A 19974-nucleotide genomic window follows, 5' to 3' on the forward strand; every position below is an offset into this window, starting at 1 on the left:
GTAGAATGATTTTTTAATAATGCATACAGCACGTGAGAGGTGGTAAAAGAGAGCGTATTACCCGTTTGAGATGTTAAGGGAAAACTTGGTAAAAATTCCACTGACATTTATTAGAGAAGTGATACAATGAAAATGAGGAAGCAAGTATATCTAATCAGGGGTATGAATCAGAGGGCGGTGATCGATAAAACGAAATTTTTCCGAATTTCACACATGTGAGTCTCTACAATAGGCAAACTTCTTCAGAAATTTGCCTATTACAGAGACCATCATATTCCATCGATTGCGCTAGCCAAAGTTAGTTTAACAATAACAAATGGTGTAGTGTTTCTTCCTTAGAACGATACATTAAAAAGTGCATACTGCAAGTTCAATAGTATAATAATAATAATAATGATAATAATAATAATAATAATAATAATTATTATTATTATTATTATAATTTTTCATCGGTCCTGCGCGGAAAGTGAGAATTAAATCAATCACACCACGTCAAACATTATCCGGTTTTAACTATTCGATTAACAAATAAACGGTTTTGATCATATTTATCAGTGAGTGCAAAATGTTGAACGAAAAATGTTCAAACCAAGATTTTTAAACAGTAATCAATAAATGTTAAACAAAACTTAAAACTAAATGCAGCAAAGATTTGAAAATCATCAGCCATTCAGATTGCACGAAAGATAGTGATCAATCAATCAGTTTGCATGGAAGATAGTGATCAGCCAATCAAATTGCATCAACAATAACTTTGCTAGTGATTAACGAATCAAATTATGTCACCTTGTGATTAAATTTCAAAATGTTGCCTTTCGTCTATGAGTCATAAGATTCAATTAGGTTACCTATCAGATTTCAGAAAACTCAAGGTTAATTGAACCACCACCAATGATATTAGACTATGAGCTATGACTAAAGTTCAAAGTATTGTTTCAAATTTCGCGCCTCATTCTAAAATTTTTTTATCACAATTCCCAAATTTAAAGAATGGTCCTACGTACCTCTCTCGATATACCTAAGTCTTAGAATTAATCATATAATTACATGTTGTAGTTAGGTCTCAATTAGGTCAATTGTTTACCTTAGCAGAACCAACTGTTGTCTAGAAACGTGTTATTTGATAACTTCCACGAATTTTGAAAAGAAAATGAATCGGATCCCTGTTCACTACCTCATCAAGGTCAATCACATGGTACATCGTGTTGCTTACGTTTATATTTGGCCCATAGGTGGAATAATCAAAACCAATGACGTAATTTCATTTTGACAATTCTCAAATTATCCTACAAAGTTTAAATGTACAAATGTCCTTGACTCCTAATCCCATCATAGGTCAATAACAGATCACGTGACCATACTCATATTTGACAATGATTTACCCAAAGAATGAGATACCACCCAATTCTAAGAACAATTACCAATTACTGATTTACAATAAGAAATGTACCCCTCCCAAAATTTAAGATTGGTACACAAATACACCTGTGTCTTATGAAAAAGTAATAAATCCTGTACTCATTTAATAGTAAAGTCGTATCAAAAATGATAAAATAGGTCAATAACCTTTAAAATTTGAATATAGATAAAATAGGTCAATAACATTTAAAATTTGAATATTTGGCCATAAGAGGGACACCAACATTTACAATGGGTCCTAGAAAACGTTTACCGAATTTTGTTATTTGATAATTCCCAAATTTAAAAAGGAACATAAACATATAAAGGTAATAAACCTCTGTACATACTCATATAATGTGCTAAATCGTTATCAAAGGGGGGTCAGTAGATTCTGAAATTTGATTTTTGATAGTTCTTTACCCGTGAAAGGGAACGAGGTGGACCATATAAATTTATAGTGGTAGATATTGAGGTCCTGTACTATCATACCAAATGCTTGTATTGAACAATTTCTAAACCTGAGTGGATGAGCCAAGGTACCCCTCCCAAATTTTTAAAGGGGGGCATCAATGTACCCAGGCTTACGATAGGATATTGACCCCTATATATGACCATATAACCATATAAGGCAAGAGGACCTCATCAAAGGGGATAAATTGGGGCAAAACCAAACACGTGGTACAACGTATTGCTTGCGTTTACATTTTGGCAATTTTTTACCCCTAAAAGGGAATGAGGTGGACCACCCAAATTTATCATAATACATATTAGGGTCCCGTACTATGATACCAAATGTTTAAATTGGGCAATTTCCAAAATTCGGGGGGTGGGCCAAGGTACCCCTCCCAAAAATTTAAAGGGGTGAATTAATATACTCATGTCTTATGAAAGGGAATGGACCCCTGTATACGTCTATATCACCATATAGGGTAATTAAACCTCATCAAAGCGGGATAAATTAGGTCAAAAACCCCCGAAATTTAACTTTTTGGTAATTTTACTTATGAAAGGGAACGAGGTGAACCACCCAAATTTATAGTGATCTATATTAGGGTTCTATACTATTACACCAAATGTTTAAATTGGATAATTTCCAAAATTGAAGGGGTGGACCAAGGTACCCCTCCTAAAATTTGTAAAGGGGTGCACCAATGTATCTATGTTTTATGATAGGGAATAGAGCCCTATACATGACCATATAACCATATAAGGTAATAGGATCTCATCAAAGGGGATAAATTGGGCCTGAAACCAAACACGTGGTACAACGTATTGCTTACGTTTATATTTTGGCAATTTTTTACCCCTAAAACGGAATGAGGTGGACCACCCAAATTTATCATAATACATATTAGGGTCCAGTACTATGATACGAAATGTTTAAATTGGGCAGTTTCCAAAATTTAGGGGGTGGGCCAATGTACCTCTCCCAAAAATTTAAAGGGGTGCATTAATATACCCATGTCTTATGAAAGGGAATGGAGCCCTGTACACTCCCATATAACCATATAAGGTAATATCACCTCATGAAAGGGGATAAATTAGGTCAAAACCCTCCGAAATTTGACTTTTTGGCAATTTTTTACCCATAAAAGGGAACGAGGTGGACCCCCAATACTAATGGAGGTACATACTATGGTCCTAGGCTACCACACCCAATTTTTAAATTTGGCAATTTCTAAAATTTAAGGGGAGTAGTCCTATGTACCCCTGCCAGAATTTAGGGGGTGGGCCAAGGTGCTCCTGCCAAAATCTAGAGTGGGTGGTCCTAAGTACCCCTAGGTCATTGATCCCGGCCAAGGTCATTGATCTTTGACGTCACAAAATCGGGGTCAAAGTCCAAATTTCGATAGGGTGACGCAAGTACTACTGTGGCTGATCGTGACACGTCGAATTATAGTTGGACACATTTGCTAATGGATATTGTAGGATACATACTACTAATATAGCCACACACACACACAAAAAAAAATAAAAGTTCTGTGCACCGAACCCCGGGGTATGGATTCGATGTATTTTGTTACACAGAATCCCAATTTCGAAACTCCAAGACGATCGACCGTGTCAGTTTCTTTTTATGGGCGAGGAACTTCAGCAATTTTGGATAGGGAATACACGTAACACAGCCATACAAAAAACCAAAGTTCTGTACAATGGACCCCTGGGTATGGATTCAATGTATTTCATTACACAGAATTCAAATTTTGAAACACCAGGATGATTGACCGTGGCACTTTTTTTTAATGGGCGAAAAACTTGAGCGATTTTGATAGGTAGAATACACAACACAGGCATAAAAAGAAAAAAAAAGTTCTGCAGTGGACCCCAGGGTATGGATTCGATGTATTTTGTTACTCAGAATCCAAATTTCGAATCCATACCCTGGGGTCCGCTGCAGAACTTTTTTTTTCTTTGTATGCCTGTGTTATGTGTATTCTACCTATCCAAAATAGCTAGTTTTTCGCCCATAAAAAAATTAAAAAAATAAAAAATAAAATAAAAATAGAATCCGTACCCTGGGGTCCGGAACTTTCATTTTGTGTATATTATATATATATAATTAAAATAAGTACTAACCTTGTATCCATTTACCTATATAGGAGTTCGAGTATAAACAGTACATATCATACGTTCCTGAAGTTGTTAATTGATCATAGTTTTTCAATTTGGTTAGTGTGTTTCGAAACGGGTCTCATATTTCACAGAATAATCGATGCCAATTTATATCCAACATTGCAGTTTTCCAGAAATACCAGATTAAAGGAAAAAAAAATACATGTCTTATTAGAGGAATATTTTTGCGGTCTCTTGTGAACTTCTCATGCAGTCTTCTTTCATTTTTCTACAGTGTAAACATCGAATCCACTTTCATTCCTAGACCAAACACTAACCGTACATGTTGCCTAAGTACGGATTCTTCGGAGATGATACGCAAAGCTCGTAGAAAGAAGTTTTTCCAAACGTTTGCTTTTATTAGATATGAATGCGCTGAATCTTTGTGTACAAAATAATCACACGTCTTATCACATGTCGTCTTATTCCTATATACTCGGATAAAGAATTTGTTATGTCGATATATCTTAGATCGAGAAAATTTACAACTTGTTTCAGTTTCCTCTTCCAAAGAAAATTTTGTATTTTCATAAATGAAGTTAAATTGTAATAGAAAATCTAATAAAGTGTTTTTCTTCTTATAATTAATCAGGCAATTATCGACATACCTAAAATACCTTATAAATTTAAACCTTTCTTTACTCAAAATTTTTGTTGCAAAATTGTTTATTACGATATTGGTCAATAATGGAGACAAAGGACTGCCTATAACGAGAAGAAATATTTGGAGAGCTTCCAAATGTGGTGTTTAAGGAAGATGGAGAAGACGAAATGGACAGAAAGAGTAAGAAACGAAGATATTTTAAAAAGGAAAGGAGAGAAGAGGACGCTCCTAGCCAGTATCTTTCGTAGGAAGGCCAATTGGATTGGATACATCTTGCGAAGAAATTGTCTTCTTTATGCTGCCGTAGAAAGATGGAAGGAAGTGAGAAGAAGGAAGAACACAACTGATCGATGATTTAAACATTAGAAGAAAATATTGAGAGTTAAAAGAGGAAGCTGAAAATCGAAAAACATTTCCAGGTCCAAACTGAAAATTAAGAAGAAGAAAAAACCTCATTAGTCCCACGACCTGCAAAAAGGCAGAATACTTAATAATAATAATAACGAGATCATCTCTCTGGTTGTAAATTATCTATTAGAAGGTGAAATAGCTATTATTAACAGAACATTCAAGTAGTTTACTGATTTCATATATGACAAGATCTGAAACTTCGTTTGCATGGTACCATTGCTGAGTGCAATAAATAGTAAGATTAACTGCGACAGAATTAAATATATATCTATGATATCAATGGAAGCTAGCGTAAGATCCCCAGAGTTAACCAGTGACTTCATGTGCGAAATGATTCCTATATTATTAATATATATAAATCCTGAAATTATATAAAGAAACGAGAAACTTCTTTAAAAGGATATAAAGTTGGTACTTACTTTAATTATGGTGTTATACTTTAGGGACCGAGGCTCAATTTGTGTATTCTTTTCTTCAGACTGGTTAGGTTGACAATTCAAAGATTTTGTTGTTTCTTAATACCCGATGCATTTTTTAATTACCATCTATTTCTTGTTTAACTTACCCTTATCTATCCTAAGTTTCGAATGTTTTCAAAGAACAAAGAAAATTTCAAAAAAAAGTCATTCTATTTCATTCTTGGCTCCAAATAAAATTCTTCAGTGGACAATATTTCTTTTAAATTTTCACGGATCAGAACTTAAAAGTAGCGTTAGCATATAGTCTGACGTGTCAACGAACTGTTAAGAAAAACATAAGTTTTCTGACTTTACACTTACTCGCATTAAGCTTGAATGTCGTGACTTCTGACCATCATCTGGGTCTAAGACAAGGCAAGCTGCTTCTTGGATATGTGCTCGAAGCTCTGGATCCATCTGATTCCATGCTTTACATCTGGCCGCTTTAGGCGCTTCACGAATTAAGCTCGTTTGTACTCTGTCCTGGATTCGCTGCAGCAGCTCAATGAAACTCTGTGAAAGGATAAAACAAAACTTCTTAAGTACATTACTGGGTATCAGATTTACCACAGAAATTGTCCCTAAACAAGTTTGAAAGAAACAACTGAAAAGATTATAAATGTTAATGTAAACTTTAATAGATTGATTGATTTTGAGTTTAACGTCTCGTTCAGCAGCGAGGCTATATGAGACGTGGACCTACTGATTAACGTGGAATCCGAACCACATGATCTCCCGCCGGGAATCGAATCCGGGTCTCCCACGCCAAAGGCGCGTACGCTAACTGCCTAGCCACGAATGAGCTCGTAAACTTTAATAGAATTTAACGATGCTTCAATACCTAACTCCCTCATCCCAATAACACGGCTCGAACAGTAAATATTAGAAACTAGTATATTATACAGAAATATTAGTAAAGAACGCAATATTGTCTTACAACATCGATGGCTTATTTCAACTTTTTACGTGTTTTGTTTCGCTTGTAGTTCAACTCTCCGAAGGAATCCGGAAGAGGGAATAGAAAATGGATTACTTATCAGAAAATAGTGAAAACCCCCATAGACAATGAAGAGATCACTACAAACGATTTCGCTAAATGCTTTATCAGGGGCAGAAGGAAGTATGAAATGAAGGAGAAACAAGTAGGAGTGACACAGTATAGAAAGGGGTTGTTTCTTATCTATGGTAACGAAATTACACACGTTGCGGCGCACCACCAAGCGGGAAGAGACGGAAGCTGCCAGTTGTGTAGGCACCTTGGACCACTGACTACGTGTGACAGGTGTGGAAAGTGAATATCGAGACAGATGCCGCCGAAAATAAATGCTTACTGGGAGGGCTACATAACTACCCTTTCCGACGTGAACTACAGTTATACTGCCTTTATTAAACTGTGCAAGAAGCGTGGATTCACTGTGTCCAAAAATGGCATATCACGGGTGTTGAAAGGGGACAGGTAAGGTTAGGTGTGGGATGATTTCTGAAGGGCAGAAACAGGTCAACCCCCGGCCTGCTACTAGCCGCACACGAGCTAGAATTCGGGAAGTCAGAGTTCTGGTTACCAGGGAGAATCCATCCGCACAGAGGAGTATCGCGAACCGGCCACACAGATCACTGAAGTGCACACCATCATTCACCGCGACATGAGGTTGGTAAAGCGATTCAAGGACCGTGTTCATGAAACACATCTAGGAACGTCGCACCAACTGTCGAAGGCTGTATGAGTGGGACCTGGGCGATGAAAAGTGGAAGTTTGTTGTAATACTGGACGAGGCATATGTTTATCTGAATGACTATCACAAGCCATGTGCATTTTTTTTTTTTTTTTTTTTTTTTTATCGATCGACAGATGCGAGGGACTATCAAAGATGTTCTCTGAGTGCAAGAAAAGATTTAGCACACGTTTTATGATCATTGCAGGATACTCGTACAAGGGCAAGCTGACCATACATTGTGTAGCAAAAAATACGAAGGTGAATCCGGAATATTATCAGGCTAATGTCCTGACACCCATTTATCGCCATAAAATTCCCTATCTCAACAGGAGGGATAAGCATCATGTGTGGGTGCATCAAGACAAGGGGTCAAGTGACACATCTCGCTCAACCCGCCTCTTCCTCCAACAAATGGCAGCAGAAACTGGAATTCGAGCCATTCCATTCACAGACATTCCAGTGAAGTCACCAGATGCGTTACCGATAGACTTTTGCACATTCGGCCTCCTGAAACGAGCCTTGTCTTACAGGAGACCCCGCACCAATAAAAGGCTATGGAAAGCCTGTCAAGAATGGTTGCCATTTGACATGACTACACTCTGCGTGCCAGTCTCCTACAGTGGAATCTTCGCTCTCGAGCAATTGTCTAGATGCAGGGCACCAAATAGAGCACTCTCGATGGTGGAGACATGGTTTCTCTTAACGCAAGTGTAGTTTGAAATCGTCACCATAGATCGCAAACTACGTAAAGATATTTGCTTTGTTACAGCGTACGCAACGTGAAAATTGATATTATCCACTTTTCATATATATGTATTTCATATTTTTCATATAAGAAGTAAATAACACTCCTTGAAAAATCGAACTCTTGTCTGGTTCATAGGCAACCAAATTAACAGCTAAGATATGTGTGTTGCATATCACACAAGGGGGATTTGCTACGCTAGTTTGTGTACTATACCAGAGGAATAAATGGGGAACAAGATTGTCTACTTGGGATCAACTGGATGGATCATCATCATCAACGAACTCGATTTTTAATTTTGACTTCCAAAGTTGATGATGATCCACCCAATAGTTCTTGAGATATTGTCTTCAGGATAGACAGAGTGAATATACATAAAGGAGATTTTATATACGTATATATACTTATCTGACGAATTACTGTGTGTGTTCTGTAGAGTATTTGCTGTTGTGTTTACGTTGTGTTATTGAGTAAAAGGTGTGTTAGGAGGAGAAATATGAATGCTTTTCAGCATTATTTTACAACATTGCCAGAATATGCGAGCGGTAAAAATCAGTCGACTTAGTCCATTTCGATGGTACTTTGCTGCTACCTCGTATCTCAAAACCAAAACACAACTTACAGAAGAAGAAAAGTTTGAAAAGTTAGCGACTTTTAACTAATCTCCAACTTTTTCAAACGTTTTTTCTTCTCCTGTAAAGATTTTTTTTAAAAAAAAAGATACGAGGTAACTGCAAAGTACCGTCGGTTTCTCGTTTTTTTTTTTTTTATAAGGTTATTGAAATCTTTGTTGTGATCTGAAGAGAAAAATGGAAACGCCAGAAAACTTTTTACACAGAGTAATTCGACCTCGTACAAAAAAAGAAAAAAAAAGTATTAAAAATCTGTAAAGAAAAACCCTACGCTGTAAACTAGTGATGGGGAAACTTCTTCAGCCAGGACCCAAACAAGAAAATAATAATAATTAAAAAAAAAAAAAACAACAATGGTATAGAGTACCTTCCTTCGCCATGTTAGAAATCACGTCGATGCCGCATAGAACTTTCATGGAGACCTCGTCTGGCTCGCGGGCCATAGTTTACCCATCACAGGTGTAAACTATTTATCGTAATGTTTTTTAAAACATTCTTAAACATATTAATTTATTGACACTTTCCTGAATTTTCTTATTGGTTTAGGAACCTTGCTCAAGACTCTAGTCAAGTAGAAGCGAGGAAAGTTCTTCGAAAAAAAAAAAAAAAAAAACTAGTTCCGATCTTTCATCTTGCAAACAAGTCTGAACAGATTAACAACGTTGGAAGTAGAAAGTGAAGTACTTAACATTATAGATGTAGAAAAAATATTAAGATATTCTGCAGAGTACAAGGTCAGAAAAATATAATCTTGATGTTTTGGGTTTTCGCTGAAACTTTTGAGAAGATACGTGCCTGCTCTCAAATCTGATTCTTACTATTGAGATGCATATTTTAGAGTCATATGTTTTTTTTTCATTTATTTAAATACAATTATTTGTATAAGCGCTAATCTTCGTATTTATATTTTACAAGTATCATATCATATTTTTTTAATGGACGTACTACAATAAAGTACCAAAGTCATATAGTGTACTCCGCTTGGTAAAAGTGCAATATATTTAGCGCGGGTAGTAGAAATAGTGGCACATTCACGTACAGAGGAATTCTGGTCACATTCTTTACGGGGGAGAGGTGGAAGAGGGGGCAAGTAATAGAGTGTGCCAAGTGATAGGCGTGCATCTCCAAAATTTTTTCCCTCGAACCGGCCCTGGGCGGGCACAAATATTTGTCGAGTTTGATGGTAGAAACTAGTTCTAATTAAGATCAGAAACATACCCTTATTTATTTCTCGCTGCGGGTAATTTTGGTAGAGATATTAGTGTAAGATTCAAACACAGAAACTTTTTTTTTTCTGCAGTAGCAAACAATGCGTCTACACCTAGTAATTATGCAACCCAACTGACATCAGTGTAATATACAAACAAGGGAAATAACAAGGTTCTGCGTATGGAAGATTCCTTTGTTAAGAAAACAAAAACGTCCTTATTCACTGATAGCTTCAGGTAATATTGGCATTAATATTAGCGTAAGGAACAGACACCGAAAGGTTAACATTTTTCCTGACTTCGTTTTTGGAGAGCAAATAGTGCATTTACACCTAGTTGTTATGCAACCCAAATGACATCGGTGTAAGTCATCGTAACATACACACAAGAAATACAAGATTTTGCGTATGGAAGATTCGTTTGCTCTTTCCACTTCTAAGCCTAGGCAACCTACTGTATTTCAGAAAGTCCGGATACGGAGATGAAGGACATAACGGACTAAATTTCAGTTTCATTCAACAGTCGCTTTGTTATGGCTACGTTTACGGTACAACAAATTTTGTTAGTATAGCTGACCTATGAAAATTAAAGAGTAAATCCTCTTAACTTCTGTCACCTGCCTATATTAGTCTCTCTAGTATGAAACCTTCATTTTCCCCTAAGACATGCATTAGTTTAAAACTACGTGTGTGTTGGCCACCTATCTATCTTGGAACTTGGCCGCATTGAAGGCTGCAGTGTAGCTGCTCACAAGCCGCTAATGCTAAATTAACCTTTCTATGTTGGGCACCTACGTAATCTTTATTCCTTAGAAACCCTTTCAGAAGATATCTTACTGTTTGGTTCTAGGAGGCCAGTAAAACGAAGTGTGAGAAAGGGTTGACCTGTCAATTGAAATTACTCTTTCAAAAATACACAATTGCTTGTAATCTTTATTGCTTTTATGATTTTGTCGATAAGTGTATCAATATATTAGTGCCGTTGTGGTTCAGTTCAGATGCACTGAGATGTCCTTTTATTTTCGTCGCGTCTTCGAATCCTTTTTACCGTTGGAGAGCTTGCAGGAAAATTAGAAGAAATAACGATCGGATATATGTTGTAAAGTGTTAAAAGAAAGGCAGATAAACATAATAATAATAATAATAATAATAATAATAATAATAATAATAATAATAATAATAATAATAATAATAATTGTTCTTTCTTGCTTCTTGGTCAACAACCATTTTCCAGATGTACAATCGGTCACATTTGGTGTTTCAGCGCTGAAAGGGAAGAGTGAGAGTGTGTGGATGTTTTGAGTACTGCTTGGAACTGACGTTTTGCCTTATTTCATCTATCGTCATAAGTGAAGGGGGCAAAAATGTGCCATAGTGCTTGGAGCTAATCAGCATTCTGAAATTAGAAATAAAACTGTGGGAATGACTAAGATTTATTTCTTTATTTCACAGGATATTTTTATCTTCCAGGAAAAAAAAATGCCATGTATTATTTATAAAATAGGAACTAGTATAAGGTAATAATTATTAATAGCTGCATTAAAAGCGCTTATTAAGATCTATAATAGATTTTGTTTCCGTAATAATTTATTTTCTCTAAGTTGGCCACTTTACAGTGGAACCGATGATAGAAAACAAACAGGTTTCAATGTATATCTGTATTATAAAGCAAAAACATATCAGTAACACTAATCAATAACCCCCTTTTGTGTAATGTTCTCCTAGTACCCTGGGCTGGAAAAAAAAAAGTTTTACGAATTGCATATTCTTAGGAGAGATGGGGTAGTTTTATTTATTTATTTATTTATTTGGTCTAGGAATTAATTCGTGCGGGTGGACAAGAGATGGCGCAACGAACGGAGCGTCCCACAGTTCCGTGTATCCACACATGTGTTGCAAACCCCTGTCATCGCGTATCGTTCGTAGTATAGGGCAGTGGATTAAAGCGTCAACAACACCAGTTTGTAGTTAAGTGAACATGGCGCAATTTGTGCCTGATAAAGTGTTTTTGCGGGGTGTCCTGCTGCATTACTTTAACATGCAGAAAAGTGCGACTGAAAGTCATCGTATTTTGGTGGAAGTGTATGGTGACCATGCTCTAGCTGAGCGAACGTGTCAGAAGTGGTTTGCACGGTTTAGAAGTGGTGATTTTGGCTTGGCAGACCAAGAGCGAGCTGCACAGCCAAAAAAATTTCAAGACGAAGAATTGACAGCATTGCTCGAGCAGGATTCGTGTCAAACGCAGGAACAACTTGCAGCAGCATTAGTCGTTGATCAAACAACAGTCTCCAAACGCTTGAAAGCCATGGGAATGATTCAAAAGATGTCACATTGGGTTCCACATGAATTGAAAGACAGAGACGTTGAAAGACGAAAAACCATTTGCGAATTGCTGCTTCAACGACAGAGCAGAAATGGGTTTCTGCATCGAATTATTACGGGTGATGAGAAGTGGATCCATTACGAGAACCCTAAACGAAAAAAGGCCTGGGTGAAACCAGGTGAACCAGGTCCATCACAACCAAAACGAGATATTCACTGTGCAAAGGTTATGCTGTGCATATGGTGGGATATGAAAGGTGTGGTGTACTATGAGCTGCTGCAACCGGGTGAAACTATGAATGGAGAACGTTATTGACGACAATTAATGCGTTTGAAGCAAGCTCTGGCCAGAACACGACCAGAATGGGAGAACAGACATGATAAACTTATTGTTCAACATGATAACGCTCGCCCACATGTCGCAAAACCGGTCAAAACCTATTTAGAAAATGTCGGATGGGAAGTTTTACCCCACCCACCGTATTCACCAGACGTTGCTCCTTCGGACTACTACTTGTTCGATTGCATGAACAACGATTTGATTGGACAGCGGTTTACTTTTTCAGAAGATATCGAAACATGGGTCTCTGACTGGATCGCTTCCAAGGATGAGGACTTCTTTCGCCACGGAATCCGTACATTGCCTGACAGATGGGCGAAAGTGGTGGCTAGCGATGGACAATATTTTTCTTAAGGTATTTATGTATTTTGTGTTTGTACTACAGCTTCAATGTGTGCGTACCAACCGCACGAATTAATTCCTAGACCAAATATTTATTTTTTTTTTTTTTTTTGCATATTTGTGTTATTCACATACATTCAATTAAGCCGACGAAGAAGAGTGGAATGGAATGCAGGAAGAGAAAGAGGTGAAAATATTGTCCACAATAAGACGAAGAGGTATATGGTAGTAGTTCTATAAAAGTAAAGCCAGTCAGTTGTGTAGAAGTAAAGAAACTGTGAAGAAACGTTTTCTACAAATACAAACTAAGTAGAATAACAAAGGAAAAACAAACATTATGTCAAGATGAGAACGGCTTTCCTCATAGCAGGATCAGCGGTCTATTTTTTATTTTTTATCTTATTTATTTATTTATTTATTTTTTTACACAGATATCACAAGAGATCTAGAGCTTACATATAGACCTACAAGAGACATACGAGAAAAACACGTATTCTCACTACGAATCAAACGTAAGGACTTCTACAACAAAAACAGCATCACAAATCTTAGTATTTAGAAAGATGAGTAAAAACAGATAACAGAAACGTATACATATTTTAAAAGGTCTTGCGGATAGCTATCGTTTACAACAGTAGTTTCTACGTTTATGAGTATATCTATACTTATAGAAGAGACAAACGATAATATTCGTTATTGCTTTATGGCCACCGTGCTGGAAACACTTAAAAAAGAAAAGTACCTATACCTATCTTGGTTCGGTTCGCTTCCGATTAATAATTTCTTTACACTAAATGCTGAATATTGTCCTGAAACGAGAATTTCGCATACCGCATAAATAACGAGCACTTTTCCGTTTTTTCCCTCCGTTGATAACTAGGATGCCATAATTATTAAATGAACTGATAGGATGCGTATATTTAATAATAAAACACTACCGCTGAACTCCAGATTACGTATACATACTCGTATTATTTGTATCATGCAAGGGTGCCGATCCCCCCCCCCAAAACTCATGTGGGCTCCCCTATTGTATTTATGAGTATACAATATTTGGCATAATTTGAGTGCAATTTGTCTTAAAATCTTTATCTGCATTTGAATGCCTCCCCCCCCCCAATTTACAGAGAAATCGACGCCCTTGGTATCACGTGTATATTTGTCGGCGACTGTTTCATCATCATGATCACCATCATCATCTGTACCTAACTTCTAAGGAATATTCACACTGTGAATTCATGAATCAATACCGACCAACCTGTATTAGGTAATCATTACTAGCTAGACTGTATGTAATTCGAGTTAGGGCAGAGCCAATCAGGTAGCACTGAGATCAGGGGTAAAAGTGCGGGGGATGCCGTCCCCTCACCTCCAGAAAGTATGTACGGCGTCCTCCCAGTTCTTAAAAAAATAGAATGGGCAAGGATAGTCAGGGGGACGGCGTGACGTCATGCCGCTACCTAGCGTCTCCCTACTTTTACAGATCCGCTTTTACCCCTGACTGAGATAGTTCAATAATGCAGCCGTCGGGAGCAGGCGCGTTAGCGAAGGTGAGTATGTACTTAAATCTCTTTATTTAATCATTTGATCCGGTGGGGGCACTCGGTCGAAAAAGTGTAAGGGGTTTTCCAGGCTAGCCATCCTGTGTGTTTTCTGGGTTTTCCTCATTCACACCAGACAAATACCGGGATAGTACGGGACAGCACTTAATTTGCAGGTTCCAGGTCACTTCCTTCCTTCCCTACCTTTCTGGATAGTGCGTTCGTCGAAGGATGTCATACGTGACTTGCTTAAGGACATAGATGCCAGTAATGACCAGAATTACGTATAAATAAGCAAAAATAAATGAAGATTTGATAAGTTCTCATGGTCGAAAATAATAATATTCGTTTCTGAATAACCATATTAACTTAAACGGGCTTTCCGATGTCAACCCTAAAATTATAAATAAACCATTACAAGTAGACACGATGTGAACACACGCGCATGGTCTGCGATCGTACCCAGTACTTCGGAAGTTGGTGAGTGCTTTACTACTTATCTGCCATGCCCCTGCCGCAAGGTAAAGCAGAGTAGAGTATAGAGAAGTACGTATTAGTAGCTTAATATTGCTCATTATGAAGATTTTGTAGTGCAGTTTAATAGCATGGGTGCCAAGATTTGAACATTTTACGAGTATAATCTTTACTAAAAGGAGACTAAGGATTAACGAGCTTATTTATGCAGAAGACATACTAAAGTAATAACATACAGATACGTATTAAAAACACAAGGACAAAGTTCCAATACCCAACTGTGAACACCTAAAGTTTAAGGGCGCCAGAAAAAATATATCTGAGGAGATACTTTCCGATAGGTAGAGGTACAATGTATGCTTTATTTTCATTAACACAAATTATCAATTTTAAATAGCGAGTACCGGAAACTAGCTTACTTGTAGGTAGTCATATTTTATTTAAATCCTAGCGTAATAAATTGTGATGGATGGACGCCGTGTTAATTATTCAATTTTGCTGCTTTCGCGCAAGCATGGGCAGTATTATTGTTATCGCAGAGTGTTTCAAATGGTAATTAGTTTGTTGTAATAAAGTGAAGTATAAAAAATCTAATTAGTTTTAGTATGTATGTTAAAAGGCAATTCGTGGTTACACAAACTACTGGGAGTCGTCTTATGGTATGTTTGTATAGCCACTTGAATGATTAGGATTGGGATTTAGATTTCTGGGCTTTCGGCATCTAAGGCCATTTAGCCCGTCACGTTTGAGGGATGACGTCCCTCGGTGAGCACACTATCCGGGGAAAGGGAAGGAAGGAAGAATTGGGAAAGAAGGAAGCGGCCTGGGACCTGTAAGTGAGGTACCACCCCGGCATTTGCCTGGTGTGAATGAGGAAAACCTAGGGAAACCTCATTCAGGGAGGCTGGCCTGAAAATGGTTTTACACTTTTTAGACCGAGTGCCCGCACCGGGAATCGAACCCGGGACCGCTCGCACCTTAGGTGAGAGCGTTAGCGAGTACGCTACGCGGGGTCACAGTAGGGTGACCAAATCTTCAACTAGAGAAAACGGGACATTTTTTTACGTTTGGGTAGGTTATTCCCCTAAATATATATTTTTGCCTCGGCGTTCTCTCTCCGTCTTTCTCTCTCTCTCTCTCTCTCTCTCTCTCTCTCTCTCTCTCTCTCTCTGTATCTCTCACAAAAAGGGCAAATTTACACTTTTTTCATTTTAAAACCTATTGATAAGGTTGTGGAATTAATTAGATAATAAGTAACTATCAGCAACTAACAAAAAATGAAATTTTGAAAACCTTACAAAAATATATAGGGCCTATATATAACATTCATCAATATCTGTCAATCAACAAAATGTGTCACCGGCAGAACTTATAAGGAACTACTCTCAGCATCGGACTCCAACTCCCTTTATTTGCTTTTTCTTACTTTTAAACATTATTTCACTTACAACTAGTTTTCTTTCTACTTTCACTTTTATAGTTCTATACTTTTGTTCCCCTTTCGTAAATGACAGTATGTTACATCTTAGTCAAATCATGGAAACACTGTACTGTACTGGTGACAGAACCTCAGTCTTCCACCGCCCGAAACAGAGAGTAAAAACAGTTTGTTTTTCATAAGACTTTCAGCCCCTTCCACTGTCGTCTGTGGAGTGGGAGTCTTGGAGGGGGAGGCCTAGGAGGGAAAACAGTGCAGCCACCACATCCAATATCGCAAACGTCGTAATGACGTTGTTCAGTAATTAGACATATTCCAATATAATCACATAGCTTAGAAAATAATATTAGTATTTTCTAAGCTATGTGATTAGAAAATAACAATATAAATTAAGAAACTTTAGATTGGGAAGCTTTCTTGTACTTAATGTACGTAAATAGGGGACATTTGGGTGTCCCGGGAAAATTTTTCGGGACACCGGGAATGGTAGTGAAAAAACAGGACAATCCCGTTTTTACGCGACGGTTGGTCACCCTAGGTCACAGCCACTGAATGAGTGTAAGGTAAAGTAAGGTTAGGTTAGAGTAGAGTAGGATAAAATTAGATAGGGTGAGGTTAGGTTATGTCAAGCTAGGTTAGGGTAAAGTAAGGTTAGGTTAGGGCGGAGTATTCTAGAGTTATTTTAAGATAGAGTACAGGAAAATAAAGCTATTCTAGGGTATGGTAGGATTAGGTTAGGATAGAGTTGAGTGAAGTAAGTTTAGAATAGAGTAGGGTTAGGTTAGGGTAAGGTAAGCCAGGATCCTTCTCTGGAAATTAGTTTCTATATATTTCACCAAACAATTTGCTGAAATATTCTTTATCAAAGACGAGATTATCAATACCTCAAATGATTTTACCATGACCACTGTCAGTTTCTACGGGGGAGTCACTACAAACAAGTTTTCCACTAATTGGGTTCAAGAGAGAGGACACAAGATGTCTCCTTAGTGAGGAATGCGTTGATGGAGAGCAGGCGCGTTAGTGACAGTGGGTATGTAACCGAGGATTTTTGTTTCTAACGTTAGTGACAATTTCTGTATGCGTGGATATTCAACATCATTATGTTATAAATATTTTTGGTTTCTTGTCTAGTGGGAGGGGGTAACACGGCACATTACAAACGAGTAGAGTTTTAATTAGAAATTTTAAAAAACTCGTATTTCAAAATTTCCGAAATTTCCTCTCCTAAGGTTGAAAAGGCTTTTCTGTAATATCCAAATTTCCCTTTTCTTATTCAGAAAGTGACCAATGTGGAGATACGTTAAACTTGAAAGGGTGAAATTCGGTACATAAACTCTTCATTAAAAGTGAAATAATACGTGTTCCAGAGTTTATGAAAATTCTGCTCCTTAAAGGGGAAGCGGAGAGGGGATTGATAATATTATACGAAAGAAATTTAATGGAATCTTTAAGTTTTACGTCCGATGGATATGCAAGCTAGGCTAAAGGAGACGGTGAAGATGAAAAATAATTGAAATGGTGGAATGAGAAAAAAGTGGGAGGAAACGGAAGAACCTCGAGAAAATCCACGTACACGGTTTGTCCCCCACCAATTTCACTAGGCGCGAGCTGGGATCGAACCAAAGACCCCATGCACCAGAAATGAACGTTCTACCACTGAGCTACCGCGGTCTCCATTATACGAAAGAGTGAATGTGATTGAGACACACATCGAAGCTTAATAATATATATTTAAAAACGTGAGATTTGGACGGAAAGCTCGTTTTGATTTGATTTTGAGTTCAGCAGCGAGGCTATATGAGACGTGGACCTACTGATTAACATGCTATCCGAACCACATGAACTCCCACTGGGAGGAAAGCTCGTCTTGTTACGAACATAATGAATGAGAGGTCTTTCAAAGAAGTTAGTTACTAAATTTTCTCTCTCTCTCTCTCTACGCGTTTAACTTGTATTGCGATAACTCATATTTATCGACTTTTCTCTGTTTTTGAGTTTTGGCACTTACGCCCTTTCTAATTTTATTCAATTTTCCTCTTGTCTCATCTCGTTGACATCTATAAGCAATTAATACCAGTTTGCCATTAATAAATTCAATTTCTTTTTCGTACCTGTCCCCTCCTCTTCTGATGGTAACGCCACTGCCTTGGATTGACGCTGCGTGTGATACTTCTTCAGATCCTTCATTGTGGCCGTCCCATCTATTTTCCTTGGTCCAGGATACTTCAAACCACACGCATTTTCCTTCATTGTTGTCCATCAAACTCGTGGCAACGTTGCATTTTTCTTTCCATTGGCGGTTTTACCAAACGGTTTGGGTGTAGAGCCCAAACGGTTGGTTGAATTCCGAAAATTCCAACATTTTAGATTGAAAACGCATACTTTCCAACAACATTGCTCTCTTATCATTTTCTCGTATCTTCAATAATTACCGAGATGGCCTATGTAAACGAACTTATGGAACACCTTGTATATATGTATCTCGGGAACTGTAAATCATAGAGAGATTATACTTCGCGAATTTCTCAATTTTGAGCCCTCCATTTTGAGTATGTTTCTTCTTAAAACAACATATCGTAGAACGTTTTAACAGAACTCTTAAACAAAACACGTGGAAAAAATGTAATACTCAAGGAAAATATAAATGGAAAGATATATTACAAGATTTGTTTAATGAGTATAATAATAAAGTCCATAGAACAATTCGTAATAAATCCGTAGAAGTTGATAAGAAAAAATAATTGTTCTTACGTTCGTTCCGACAATGGTCTTGGATGATACCAACTGCTTTTTTTTCTGACTTCCTATTTAGAGTCGCAAACCAATGCGTTTACACCTAGTTAGTATGCAACCCAATTGAGACCTAGTTGGTATGCAACCCAACTAACACCACTGTATGTCCGTGTAACGTACACACAAGTAGAAATACAACTTTCGAACTCTGGGTCTAGGCAACCTATTTCGGAAGTGCGGATACGGAGATGAAAGAAGTAACAGTCTTAGTTTCAGTTATCATTGAACAGCCGCTTTGTTATAGTTACATTTATATTAATACAAACTTCTACAGCATAGCTGACCCATGCAAATCATATAGTAAAACCTCTCAACTTGGCTACCTCCCTATATTGGTCTCTTTCTTACGGAACCTCTAATTTCCCTGTTAGACATGCATTAGTTATAAATTATGATGTGAATATCTTAAGTTAGGGAAATGTACAACCTCGCTATGCTACGCTTACAACCTCGTGAATTACTGATGTTTGTGAACGCATCAAGGGAAAACGGCTGAAAACTTTGAAACTAATTCTGGAGCATCCTTAGTACATACTTCGAGCTAGGTTTCCATCACGTCACTTTGATGAAATAGCGTATCCCAAATGAAATGGTTTATGTCATAAAGTGACAATCTTACGTAGTGGTGCTCGTAAGGAAGTTTTGGGGTTTAAACTCCCCTTGAAAAGATATTATGTAAAAATACGGAGATGAAATCATTTACTATCATACTATATATATAGGGTGTCTCAAAAGTCCCCTGACATAGGGGTAACTCTTATTATCAGAGTTGTAACAAAATGTAAGGGGGAAACTTGTCTCCAAATATGATGTTTTCAATCTAAAATAAATGATTTTTTTTTAAATCGGACGAGCCGTTTGAGCTGTACACTCTTTATGCGTCCAATGTTAAATGAAAATGCAACGTTGCCATTTACCTTGACCCACAACATGAA

The 19974-nt window shown here is 37.4% G+C and overlaps 1 protein-coding gene across 8 annotated transcripts in view; it reads right to left on the bottom strand.

Moving 5' to 3' along the window:
- The window catches only part of LOC145674276 (BTB/POZ domain-containing protein 8-like), a 257841-nt gene that overhangs the window by 133207 nt on the left and 104660 nt on the right, over window positions 1–19974 (bottom strand). For all 8 annotated transcript variants that reach the window (XM_081744118.1, XM_081744116.1, XM_081744115.1 and 5 more), the window contains one exon: window positions 5809–6000. In XM_081744118.1, coding sequence (XP_081600244.1) covers window positions 5809–6000 — 192 coding nt within the window. The remainder of the gene's footprint in view (window positions 1–5808; window positions 6001–19974) is intronic.

This window comes from Thermobia domestica, chromosome 17 (assembly GCF_964235325.1).
Source record: "Thermobia domestica chromosome 17, izTheDome1.hap1.1, whole genome shotgun sequence".
Lineage (NCBI taxonomy): Eukaryota > Metazoa > Arthropoda > Insecta > Zygentoma > Lepismatidae > Thermobia > Thermobia domestica.